This window comes from Haliotis asinina, chromosome 3 (genome assembly GCF_037392515.1).
Source record: "Haliotis asinina isolate JCU_RB_2024 chromosome 3, JCU_Hal_asi_v2, whole genome shotgun sequence".
Lineage (NCBI taxonomy): Eukaryota > Metazoa > Mollusca > Gastropoda > Lepetellida > Haliotidae > Haliotis > Haliotis asinina.
The window spans coordinates 76,869,318-76,882,917 of record NC_090282.1 but is presented as its reverse complement, the minus strand read 5'-3'; the positions used below and the strand labels follow the sequence as shown (position 1 = coordinate 76,882,917).

Here is a 13,600-nt window from a genome sequence, read left to right as displayed (position 1 = left end):
CTTGAGAAAAATGATAAAGAAACGATTTGGTAAAATTTAAAAGATGTTTATTTGTTATTTCAAAGTACAGATTCTAGCACTCTTTGTGGTTGCGTCGCATCCATGAAATAGGTACAAGCACACAAAATTGGCAATCTAACCAACACAACCACCGAGGTTGATTTTGGACTTTAGATTACATTACTGTGCGTTTCCTACTGACAAGAGTAAACTGGCACAGCTCCCACACGTTTCCTAGAAAGTGATCGAATAAAAATTATGCCATGACACTTTCACAGACAGGTACATTCTAGTCCATGTACGTAGATATTTGTCAACATAAAAATTATATGTGTTAAATGCCGCCCTTAGACGATCTGGACGTCAGTGTAGACATGTGTCATTGTGCCTTGATAAGGGATTACAACGTCTGCGAAGGAGATAAGCAAGGGATATATATGTGTATGGATGTTTGATCAGACTGCACACCTGTTGGGCTGCAGCCATGATTCTAGGCGGTGCTCTGATTCTACTTCTTGTCCAGATTTCATCTGGAGTCGAGGTGCTCAAAAACCCAGGGTTTGAGAGTCCAAATCTGTCAGGCAACTGGAATGGATGGGGTTTCAACATCGTTAGCATCACTGATGATGTCCATGGTGGCACTCGTGCTGTCAAAGTCACCGGAAGGTAATTAAATATTGACACAGAGGTAATCGGTTTTATCTGACATTAGGAAATCTGTATATCATATCGCCCTCACACACGAATTAATGGTCACTTTAATCCGAAACAATAATTATTTATCATATATATAACAATAGAATGTGGTGACAAAACGTCCCGTTCTACACATACACCGGTTAGAAGAATTATTATTATTTTACTGATTTTGTAAAATCACTGGGAAACTACTTGAATGTTGTTTTTTGTTTGTTTTTTAAGTTAAATGTAAATTGCGATAGGTAAATATGTCATGGTCACTCTGTGACGAAACTCGATTGTGTTATCATATTCACGATAAGGTTCAGTATTTGGAACGGAAGAACATGGTATGTGGATCACACGAGGAGACATTTGCACGAGGTCATTTGATCGCACGCACACACGCATGAAAAAAGCTATGGTCTTAATGAGCTCCCAGTGATCTTGAATGTTTAGACAAAAACACACAGCAAAGGATCGAGACAAAAAAACAAAGAATATTATTCTGTGGCTCTGCTTATTATGTAAGTTGTCTTTGGCGATATGCTACACTTGTCTCAAAATGGTTGTGAAATGATCCATTAGTCACATCAGCTGTGCTAAAAATACCATTGTTCTCCTTGGCGGAAATGGATATGGGCACTTAATAGCCATCGTTATGCAATGTTTAAATATCGCACATATCCAGGCAACTATTACACTCTCAGGGTACTGGTATTTTTCCACTCGATCATTGGATATCAATCTCAAGGGGATATCACATTATCAGTCTCAGCTGAATGGGGATCATACACAACTGCATCCGTATGGGAAAATAATCAAGTCTGGGATGTTGCTATTAATTACAGTAGTCATAAGCTTGTCGAAAATCCCTTTTTTGATAAAGAAAACCACAATTGTTTCCTGTCGGACACCTTAATAACTTTCACAACACGATGTAAAAGATATGTCGTTGGGTTCAAATCAGACAGGTTGGAGGTTCATATGCATTGCAATGTAAAGCAAACAGTGATGCCACATTACGGTACTAAATATTCATACTACTATATCCCAAGATCATTATTATGCAAGAAATTCTGTAGGGGTCGTTTAATCTCATATATCTGTTGAGTAAAAATCGATTAATATGCGTTTCAGAACAAAGACTTACCAAGGTCCTGCTCAGGAGGTCCAGCTGCAGCCTGGTGGCCGCTATTCCTTTACTTCCAGTGTTAAACAGCTGAATGATCACCCAGGAACATTGTTCCAGACCATCAAGATTACCATAGCATATACATGGACTGATGACGGTAGGTACTGCAGTTTGAAAAAACTGTCTCAGTTCAAGTATTGAAAGGGTTGTGCAAGGATATAATCCCTGATTCGTCTTGGTCAGTCTTCATTATACCTATTGGTTGTGAGTGCCTCTTAACGCTTCCAAGGCCAGGATGGTGTAGAGCTATCTTCCGATATAACACTCTACAATTTGACGTCACACACTATTCAAAGCTGCAATCTAACATTCACTTTTCCTTTTCCTTTTTCTTCTGTTTTTGTCTACATGTTTTGAGCCCCATAATTCCAGTCGGTTTTGAGGCTTATTCAAAGAATAATTGACGTTAGAGGTAAGCGAAAACCAGAGCCTCTGAGACTCTGTCTATAGATCTGCCTCTGCATCTAACTAATGAATCATATACCCAATACGTGTTGGAAGAATAAAATAGAGTTTATTTCTGTAATTTATAAAAGTGCCGATGCTAAATGTCCTAACCAAGTGACTGTTTTGCCATATAAAGGTAAAACGGCTTATTACAACATCGCTCGACGCCCATTTGTTCAGTCTCTCAATGGGTGGTTCAGTCTTGACGGGGATTTCACCGTTCCTTTGAAAAGTAAGTTTACCTGATGCAAATGTTCACCCTTGTCGATCCTTGTTAGAATTTGACTACAGGTGACTGATGTGATCTGGCGGTCAGATCTGCTGACATGTTTGACAGATGTCATCGCATCTCATATGTGTAGATCCATGCTACATGATGTTCATCACTTGATAGTCTGGTCTAGGCTAGATTGTTTCCAAGAATACCGCCATAGAGCTGGAATATTGCCAAGGGCTGCGTTAAACGACAACAAGCAGACTGATACAAACATTCAGCACTATCCTTTTCCACTAAATTGTTGAGGGTGATTCATCACTTACAAGGTATCACATTTGCACGCCAAGTCTAAGCCCCATAAGTGTATGTCCACTTGGGTGCGACTGTGCGGGCATACGGGTACCATGGTTGTGCTGCTGCTCTACATTCTGATCACACATAATTAGTTCATCTGACCACTGTTGGCGAGCAATATCTACTAGTGTCAGTCTGAATTATCATATTTTCATGTTTTGTTGATTGGACAATTAATTTCCAGTCAACACACCGATCACAAGACATTGTGCATTTAAGAGGTGTGTCCAAACACATATATTACATGAAGCTGTATTTGTAATTTTGATATCGATTCTATCAATGCAATCCACTGTTATGTAATTCGGTTTCACTCCCAAGAAGACGTCGGTAATTCCAATCAGCATTTCTCTCCCAAGGACAAATTCAAAACATAACCTTGAACTGTGCTAAAGTGTCCACTTTAAAGATTCCATTGACATACACTTGAGTACAGGTCATGCTGTAACAAAATACTATTTTCATTCACCACCAGACTTCAGCAGGGCGAACCTGTACTTCCAAGGCCCGGATGCAGGAATCGACTTCATCGCTGACGACGTTTCTCTCCAGACAGTGGACGAGGACATGACGTGGAAGGCTGAAGCTGATGCCAGAATACAGAAGATTAGGAAAAACAACATCAATGTCCAGTAAGGCTGTCTAAGGCCAACTACCTGTTAGTTATACATTATTGTATGTGAACCTCGGCTCCAGACATACACGAACCAGGAAGAACCCTTGCAATAGTCCACTTGAAAGCCGTTTTGTCATACAACACTCCCCACATTTATGGAATATAAAAGCGAAACGACTTATGCTTATGGATATTAATTTTTGCAAGTTACATGTCTTGTAAGAGTTAATCATATTGCTATAAATAAATTCGAAATAAAGCATGACATACTGTTGAAAAGGGGTCGAATCTCGTCGAGTGACCTCAGTAAAATGACGTTTCCATGAAGGTTATATATTTAGAAATGTGTGATATGTATATATTATTGTAAATGATTAATCAAGGACCTACACCGAATTATTATTTTTAATATGGCATGTATGGGAAGACAAATATGCAGTATATATTGTGGGTTACAATATAACACATGTCCCTTGTGTTATGTTTACGTACCTTGAACAAACATGAGTGTAAGACGTTCATGGATGATTGTATGTTACAGAGTGACACATTCATCTTCATTCACTCCAGCTGATATTGAAATTAAGGTTAGATATTATAATTCTGTTCATATTGTATAAATAAAACAACCCCCCAGAATATACTCTATTTCGATGAAGTGTAATATAAGTGGACAGCTTTCTGTTTTGTCATAAAATATCGAAATTAAAAAAAAAAACCAAGAATTGAATGTCTTTAATGTACTTTTCTGATTTACAGATTGACCACAAAAGTCACCTCTTTGGATTTGGATCAGTGATAAACGAGAACTACATGACCAACTCTGGGTACAAGCAATATCAAAACTTTGTGTATGACATGTTTAACTGGGCGACAGCTGGGTCATTCAAGTGGAAGTATAACAGAGGTACCAAGGTATATACTATTCATGCCTTCTTATAACATTACTGTCCATTCTTAGGATCATTAGTTTGCTGTGTACAAAGTAATTCTCCGAAAATTACCGTTACAAATATGTATGCAAGTTTTAAAAATATGTTATAGTAGGTACCCGTCTTCTGCAGGACCACCCGGACTACACAGCTACTACAAATGCTGTGAAGGTGCTTAAACAACATGGGTACGTGGCTTACAGATGCGGACCGGCGATTGCAGATAAACTCTGGATCTGTTTAATGTAATTCAAAAATACAACATAAGTGATATTTTACCATTATGTATTGGCTGTGTTTTTCAGGTAAGTTATAACAGGTGGTGTTTTTCAGCATGAATATTTATGGGAGAGTTCTTGGGGTGTTGATGTTTTTCAGCATGAAGGTTCGAGGACACAATATGTTCTGGGGAGTTCCAGGTCACTCACCCAGTTGGGTTGAAGCCTTGAACGGGACGATGCTGAAAGCAGCCATTGCCGAGAGAGTCAAATTTATGACTGGCATCACAAAGGGGACGTAAGTAAACTGCATCATTCGCCACGATCGTGGTTAGAATATATATTTACGGTATAATTAAATATGTAATGATCATATGAAGCCAGTTATACATGCTCGTCTATGTATGATTAATAGGCGAAATCAATCAGTATATACCATCGTCAGTTATGTGAGGTGAAAAGAGACGATCACATCTATTTAATGTTGATTAATAGTTAGCGACAGAAGAATAAAAAAATACATTTGAAAGTGTAACGTCATTTGTGAGGGCGATAGGGTAAACTAGAGGAGAAAACGTTCACTTGCCATGGCGAAGGCCAAGGTTCGATTCCCCATATGAGTCCAATGTGTGAAGCCCATTTCTGGTGTTCCCAACCTTGATGTTACAGGAATATTCAGAAAAAAAATCGTAAAACTGAACTCTCATTTGTGACTTTAGACTAGACCATTGGGACGTAAACAACGAACTTCTTCACGGACAGTTGTATGAAGAGAAGACAGGTGATCCCCTGTACTCGGAGAAGATCTACGATATGGTACACAAGGCGGATCCGGTGCCCACGCTCTTCCTCAACGACTACGATGTTGTCGCAGTGGGAGCCGTCACTGATGTATGCTGACAATACATAATAACTGTAGGCTACACGGTACCATTCACGTCACCATAGCAACAACGCCAATATGTAAACGCCAATATGTAAACATTTACCTACATCGTCAAATGGGTCGTCATGAATCATGCAGAAACTACTGTTATATCATTGTTATCAACAAACCAAAGGAAAATGGAAATTAGTGTCTGGGACCTAGCTGAGGCAATTTTCATAATGTGTCAACTTTGGAGACATAAACTGCGAACATAAATTGCGAAACACTAGTCTCGCAGGATCGGTTCCTGTATTTGTGCTTGTAGACCTTGTGTAGTTTGGGGGCTTCCCCTAAAAATTGGAGACAGTTGACCTGAAAGAGTAGAAATTGTGTTTTTTTTCTTTTTTTCTTTCTTTTTTTTTCTTTTTTTTATTTGTCGATGCTGTTGTTTATTTTGTTGCTGTGATGTGTTTACTATGTTATTCGCAATGATATGACTGGACAGACAGATTGAAAACAGAGACGTCTCATAGGCAGTCTTTGAAGGACAGTTACCACAGATCACCACGGAAAGCAAGTCAAACCAATCATAAGAAGGCAACACTTACTTTGTTTCTGTGTAGTGAAATATACAAAGTTAGAAATAGACGTGATGTGTCTATTCTTGATATATTATGTTTACTGATACTACCCTTACACTCTAACACTAACACTCTAACGCAAGGACTTTACATGGAATGTCTTTGAACCACCCCACTGTCAACAAAATTTCCCCACCAAAAGCATATGCACCATTAAGAATACGTAGGGGATATTACATTTTGCAGGCATACAACAAGCGCATGTCAATGCATATGGGAAAAAGTAATGTGTATCCATACAGATGCAACATTTCCAAATGAATGGAATACATTTTTACATTTCCCTTAATTTGTCTTCATCATACGTTTCTTTAGCTTCATCATATGTACTCTATCAGTCCTGTACATCCAGTATCCTCTACACTGTAATCGTGTTCGAGTATCTAATGTTATATATTTTGCTGTTAATATTCTAATGCACAATGTGTGAGGGAACTGTGACATTGTTCGTCTTGTCCCGAGCACTTGGTGTCATACTGGACTTTCATTGATTCATATTGTTATTATTATTACACTTCCCACCACTGTTTTGCATGTTGCGTCAAATAGAGTGTGGATTGTGTGTAAGTGATGATATGCATATTTCCAGGCTTACGTCGATCAAGCAAAAGAGTTCAAAAAGGCCAACGTTGGTTTGGGAGGTCTTGGCCTTCAGAGTCACTTCAGAGACTACACGCCTCCAGATCCCACGCTTCTGAAAGTAGGCTAGTCTAGCTAACGTCTATATTACTGTCAATGATCTACTGCGTAAAAATAACCATAACATTGCCAGGTACCATTAATACATATAAATGGTATTTTGCACATCCACCAACTATGTAAACGTACTTTTAAGTACCAGTGGCATTTCAAAAATAAACAAGTGTCTTAGTTTATGTTACGTCATTAAAACGTTGACGACAACGATATATATCTGTTGGCAACGTGATATTTCAGAGACGTCTGGACAAACTGGGGTCTGTAGGACTACCGCTGTGGATCACTGAGATGGATCTCGTGCACCATGATGAGAACATCCGGGCTGACTGGTATGATTGGGCTCTCAGAACCTACTTCAGCCATCCGTCAGTGGAGGGCGTTATATTCTGGGGCTTTTGGGATCATCAAATGAAAAGCCCTTACGCCGCTCTTATCAATGGATACAACTTCTATGTGAGCATAATTAACTCGGTCTTCTAATATATTTTTAAGCTGCAATTTTACTAAATATTGGATACACGGGTATACGGGGACGGGAATATACGAGTAAAACCAGGCCGGATTTAGTGGGATATATAAGATGTTGTTGATTAAGGAACACGTCCTCTGATGAAACATCAAAACCAGATACCACAAAATATATGTCTCAACACAAAATATATGTCCGCTTACCGACTTGCTCACTCACTCATAACATGATCCAATTAATACTGGACAAGAATTAGATGAAATATTCGGAGTAAAAGGGTATTCTTGCAGGTGAACGCTGCTGGTCAACGTTACTTTGATCTAGTCCAGAAGGAATGGTCAACCCATGTAACTAAAAAACTCTCCGATGGATCCTCCTTCACTGTGAACGGTTTCCATGGAGACTATGACGTCGTTGTGTATTACAAGGGGAAGCCCATCATGTACCAGGAATTCCACCTGGGGAAAGCAGATACAACACTTAAACTGGATATCAGTGGCGATGGACGTAAGATATTGCTATCAGTATTGATATTTCAGACAATGTCATCCACAATGTTATTCTTCGATGTCTACCCCTAACCACCAAGCTCCTAGACCTTGAGAGACAGGATTTTTATCCAGAAAATACTACACTTTTGCAAGACGAATGGTCAGTTTTTGTTATGAGCGGGACAATTGATAAAGTCGTTGGTTGCAAATATTATTAATTATTAATATTATCGATGGTGTTATGTAGTTACTAACACCGTTATCAAGCAGGTTGCATATCCATAGATCTGCTTCCGTTATTCATCACACAAACTTCTAAATGACAAACAACAAAAATGATAAAGTCCTGAAATTTTCAGATCAAGTGACACTCCCAACAACCATTGATCCATTTGAGCAGATCAATCAAGTTGTTCAAGTCTCCCATACCAACGAACATATTGTTGGTAGAATGTCATCAAATGCGAATAACAACGACCTCCAGTGTGTGACCCGCTTGTCTCAGTTGTCAGCAGTGGGGGATGACAAGCCTGCATTTGCTTTCTGTCAGAATGATGAAGTTATGACTAGCTGCTCGGGCTATCATAAGGTACTATAATTGCAACGTTAAGTTCATAATATGACTGTAGCACTTATTTATGTAGCATCAAACCAACCTCACTCACAGGTTGGTTGTCTGGCAGGTTAGCTGGTTGGTTGGTTGGTTGACTGGCTGGTTAGTAAGGTGGTTGATTGACTAGCTGGTTGGTATGTTTTCTGGTTGATTGGTTGGTTGGTAAATAGCACCGGCTAATCAAGTAGTTTCAGAATTCTTCATTCTAACTACTTTTTGATTTCACTACGGTTGTAAACTGTTTAAACACATATTCTGCATGTAGTCTATAACACGTCTTAGTAGGAACAAATCAAGTCAAAACATTGATTACACAACAGTCTCGTATCTTGTTGACTGAGTTCATGCCTATTGCACAACTTGGTGCAATAACCAGTCCGATTTTTGAGACCAATTCAGATCGGTTGAAAAGTAGGTCAGTGTCTGATTAGGTTAATGAGACTTTTGTTACGGCAGGTATTATTTTTTCCTTCAAATGAAGTATGTGTGTTTAGCGATGTACAAAGATTAGAACCAGAAACATGAAATCAATAAATGCCATTATTTAATCACAATATGTATCTTCATAAAAAGATGACACAACTACAAGTTCTCTTATACCAAGAAAAAGGGACGGTGGGGTAGTATTATGGTTAAGGCGCATTAATGCTGAAAGTGGCGTAAAACCACACTCATTCGCCTCACTGTGACTGTGATATTTCAAAAAGAGAGTCAGATTAGCGTCTGTCGTATTCATTATCTCCCGCAACGTGTTTTGCGGGCGGTATGAAAATGCACCGCGTCCGTCCATCCGTGCACATTTATCTTTTCCGGAGCAGAACTCTAGAACCATTCAATATTTTTTCATCCAACTTAGCACAGAGACATATCTGGTGTATTACTGCCTTTTGGAAGTTTGGGTATTCTTAATCAAATATTTTTCGCGTTTCCATGGCAATAAGTGTGACTGGAATTGGAGGTAATGCGGGCGATATTGATGACTGTGTCTTCTTGTTTTCCCAGCTCTGTCTATAATTCAAAGGTGAAATTGCAAAAGGTAATGAAACGATCTTCTACAAGAATAGCCTGTGGTTTTCTTCAGGACGGAGAGTGGTACCGGGATGGGGAGACAATCGAGGTTAACAATGGTCGGGTGGCTTGCAAATCAGTAAATGGTTGGAGGTCAAAGCAAGGTGAGCATAAACTCAAAACACGCCATAGGACACATGCTGAAAAGTAGGCCTTTTGGGTTGTTTGATTGTTGTTGTTGTTTTTTTAAACGCTGCATTCCCATATTCCAGCACGTGGTCTGTACGAACATGTAATTGAATATGAACCAGACAGTCTAATGAACATCATGAGCATCAATCTACAAAATTGTGATACAATGCCATGCATAATCCGAGTTAGCGAGCCTGACAACCTGATCCCATTACTCTCCTCTTATGACATGCATGGGTTGTTGGACACAGACCCTCGTCGCCCTAGTCTATAGCATTTTCATCATAACATTCAAAACCAAAGATGGTCTTTCAAAGCAAAAGACAATCTTCGAATTATACGCCCTGTTCACTAAAATGACATCCAGTGCTATTCCCTATTTGGACTTTTATCATGTGGTCTCGTGTTTCCTTAGACAAACACTTGACTTGCCATTTCTTATGTTTGTGACCACTGATCAGTAGATCAGGAAGCGCTAATTAGTAAGTGTACACCGGCGGAATCATCACTATTTCATAATTATTCCTAAACACATAGTTCGAATTGTGCATTAGTCTACTGTTATCATCACTATTATTACTGAAGAGGTTTTCTCGTTTTTGTTGGTTGCCGTGCCTATCTGGACAGTCAAAAACGCGTGGTGTCAATGTCTGGCTATTGGAATTTGGGCTATTTGAAAGAAATCGAGGCATTAAGAAAAATAATCGAAACTGTGTGTTTGCTACTTTCCACATTTGCCATTATGCCGATTGACATCCATTATATATACAGTCTTTCTTTGGTCTAGGTCGACTGTCGTGTGGCATTTTCTTGTCAAAACGGTTTCAGAAGGGATACATTGACATATTCATATTTCATTCTCATTATGTTGAATCTCCTCATCCAGGTGTTCAAGCAGTTGTCCGATGCTGTAAGTCGAAGAACATGCAGTGTGCATACAGAAGCTCAGGGCCATCTGATAAGTCGCGTGATGCAAGAGTAGAAACAACATGTATGAATGGTGAAATTGCCACTGGTGAGTTGACAGAATTAGTAAATGACACAGGTCAGTTGACAGAATTAGTGAATGACACAGATCAGTTGACAGAATTAGTGCATGACACAGATGAGTTGATAGAATTAGTGCATGACACAGATGAGTTGAGGGAATCGGTGAAGGACTGTGGCGAGTTGACAGCATTAGTGAATGACACAGGTGAGTTGACTGAATTACTGAATGACACAGGTGAGACAGAATTAGTGAATGGCACAGGTGAGTTGACAGAATTAGTAACTAAAAGGCGAGTTGACAGAATTGGTGAATAACAGGTGAGTAGACAGAATTAGTGAACGGCAAATCTGCCAGCACCGTATGTGATGTTTGACAACTCTGGAAGCATGAAAGAACGGCATCGCCTTGTATGTACAAAGAATGGCATCGCTTTCTGTCGGTGAGTATAGTACATAACATTTACGAATGACATGTAGGCACATAAAATATCAAAGTAACAGATAAACGTTCAGTTCAAAAGTGTGAATGAGAATGATGTTTGTTATGATGTTGTAACTAGGCTAAGTATCATCATAATAATTTGACATCTTTACTCGTTCTGTTGAGACACAGGAAAGAACCCATACAGGAGTCAGAGCTGATAGGAATAAAGTCGAATCGGATGTTTCGAAGTCCGGAGAAGTCAAACAATTACTCCGGTCCCCAGCCTTGAAATCAACGGAACTCAATCTTTTATTTAATAAACTTATTCTAAATGGTACTGGTATTAACCATTTGTTTCTTCTTCCAATTCAGGCTGCACGGCCTGGACATGGGACTCCGAGATGATAGGATCGTTCCCGTCGACCAATCAGAAGGGATGTATTGCCTCTAATGAAGGCACTACTGTTGGTCAGTATAACAGTATTGAAATAGTTACTATAAAATTAAAACTTAGTTTAGGACCCTTGAATATTTATAGAAACCTGAAATTTCGTTCTTTTTTAAATGCACATTCTTTCAACAGACATAATATTTTGTTAGAAAATACAGTAAAGTTTTTGGGTTGACATCAATGCAAGACGTGTCCAGCAAAAGAAATAAACTCAATTCTAGGTACGTGGTCTTATGCTGCTTGCTGTACTGCCCCCAAATTGACCTGCAAGACGGTGGTGTCCAAACCGAGTGGCCTCAACAAGGGAGAGAAGGCTAATGTCTCTTGTGGTGCTGGCACGAAGCTCCTGGGATGCAGCGTCCGAGCCAACTATGGAAAGTCAGCGGGAGCATATGTAGGAGGTAATTACATTTGCCTTTGAATATTTCGTGTTGACTGCCCTAAATGTAACACTGAGTGCACAATATGTCTTAAAACAGCTCCACAGAAAGGATAATACACTCCAGGACGTGCAAAAGAAAAATCCCAATTTTGGCCAACCTCAGAAACAATTTCCGTTTTGTGAGGAAAAGAAAGATAGATGAGGTGAATGGATTACTGAAAATCTGAGGTGACACCAGGTGTGAATGGTAAGCATGTCCAGCACAACTGTGCCCAAATATGGAAGCCAGTTTGCCTGACTCCCGTTGACCTCTAGACGAACCATACAATCAAGGCATCGGTGAACCGTAAATTCCAGATGGATAATAGTGAATAACGATTGTTGTGAAGAAGTACTGATATTCCGATGTTTATGGGTAAAGATTGTCAAAGATGTTTGGAAAATAAATGTATTTCAACTAGTCTCTATATATACTAAGTCGTTTCATGTGTCATGCTATCTCTCTGTTTTCTAGGGGCTAATGGAGACCAGTGTATTGCCGTGAATGGAGAAGATAAGTTTACTGGCGAAGAAGGGGTGTTGGCTGTAGCCACGTGCTGTTCGCTTAATGGCGGAAGTGGAGAGATCGTCGGTTAGAGCCTGTGCCTATATAAATATGTGATATACTTTCAAAAGATCAATAAAAGTTATAGTTTACATGCTGACAATACTTTGTTTTTATATTAAGCATTATTACTTTTTAACGGATTAAAGATAGTATGCAGAAGAGAGATTCGGGTGATCCTGGCACAGCCAGACAGGTAATCTGTTGTGACATCTCACAGAAAACGCTGCTTAATTGAACCCACCAAGAAATTCTGGAGAATATATAGACTCCCCACTACTGCAGCTTTCTGCATTATTTAGAGTGTCAGGTGGACTGTGCTCCCGGTGGAGAACCCGAACATCTTCCTGACCTGCGCCAAGAGAACCAAAGCTACCAAACCAAGGGCACCGAGAACAGTTGGAAACCTGGTGACAGTGTGCTTGGGATGCAAATGAGACATCTGAACACATTTATCATGCTTGCATCTTGCCAGTCATCTGGCTGTTAAAAGGGACAGAACATTCAATAACATAAATACATTCATTGTATTGTATAAACGGACAAGACCAGGTGTGTTGGGTGTGAGGTTGTATATGGGCCTATTCCAAAGACGTTTAAAGCTACCATTTTCATGACGCCCTAGACATGTTCAGGGTCGTACTATAGATGAACCTCGGAGACAAAGCCACAGGCATGATTAGGACAACAGTAGAAATCATGCCATCATGTCTTTTAAGATATGCAGCAAATCGAGGGCCCCCTGTTTAACATTTGAGACCAGCTAACTTCATCCAGGCGAAGGAGTCGGTTGCATTGCTGTTCTAGATCTGTTCTACATACTATATGTTTACAGTGGTTTTTTAGAAGACCTTCTCCTGGTTTACTCCCATTGCCATCAACAAAATCTACCTCAAATTTCAGATTCAGTCCAACAACAGTCCAATTTCTCGCTATCATCATGAGTCTTGAGGATCATCCCATAAGTAAATATCTGCAAAGGCAAACGCTTAAATTCTGCCATAAAGAGTCTCCACAATAATCAAACCCCCGTCCTCCAGAATTGATTGTCATATATTAACGACTAAGAAGGGAACGAGAGTGGTGGGCTCTGATATGAGACATGATCCTT

At 39.5% G+C, this 13,600-nt stretch overlaps 1 protein-coding gene across 1 annotated transcript; it reads left to right on the top strand.

Annotated features, from left to right (window-relative positions):
* The first annotated feature begins 368 nt into the window (after window positions 1–368).
* LOC137277087 (uncharacterized) lies at window positions 369–12,592 on the top strand. The gene is made up of 18 exons (XM_067808748.1): window positions 369–666; window positions 1,819–1,970; window positions 2,457–2,552; window positions 3,367–3,523; window positions 4,049–4,094; window positions 4,267–4,422; window positions 4,572–4,627; window positions 4,818–4,955; window positions 5,377–5,548; window positions 6,756–6,866; window positions 7,103–7,318; window positions 7,625–7,841; window positions 8,185–8,414; window positions 9,520–9,610; window positions 10,525–10,653; window positions 11,425–11,520; window positions 11,725–11,904; window positions 12,400–12,592. The coding sequence occupies exons 1-18, from the start codon at window positions 485–487 to the stop codon at window positions 12,519–12,521; spliced, it is 2,547 nt and encodes an 848-aa protein (XP_067664849.1). The 5' UTR covers window positions 369–484; the 3' UTR covers window positions 12,522–12,592.
* Window positions 12,593–13,600: the final 1,008 nt, after the last annotated feature.

What these genes read in the sequence shown, in the direction of transcription:
- LOC137277087 (XM_067808748.1), top strand. Translation starts at nt 485, where the DNA reads ATGATTCTAGGCGGTGCTCTGATTCTACTTCTTGTCCAGATTTCATCT. An exon ending in CAGCTGATATTGAAATTAAG is followed by an intron (nt 4,095 to 4,266) that starts GTTAGATATTAT and finishes TCTGATTTACAG; the next exon opens with ATTGACCACAAAAGTCACCT. An exon ending in TGGTTGGAGGTCAAAGCAAG is followed by an intron (nt 9,611 to 10,524) that starts GTGAGCATAAAC and finishes CTCCTCATCCAG; the next exon opens with GTGTTCAAGCAGTTGTCCGA.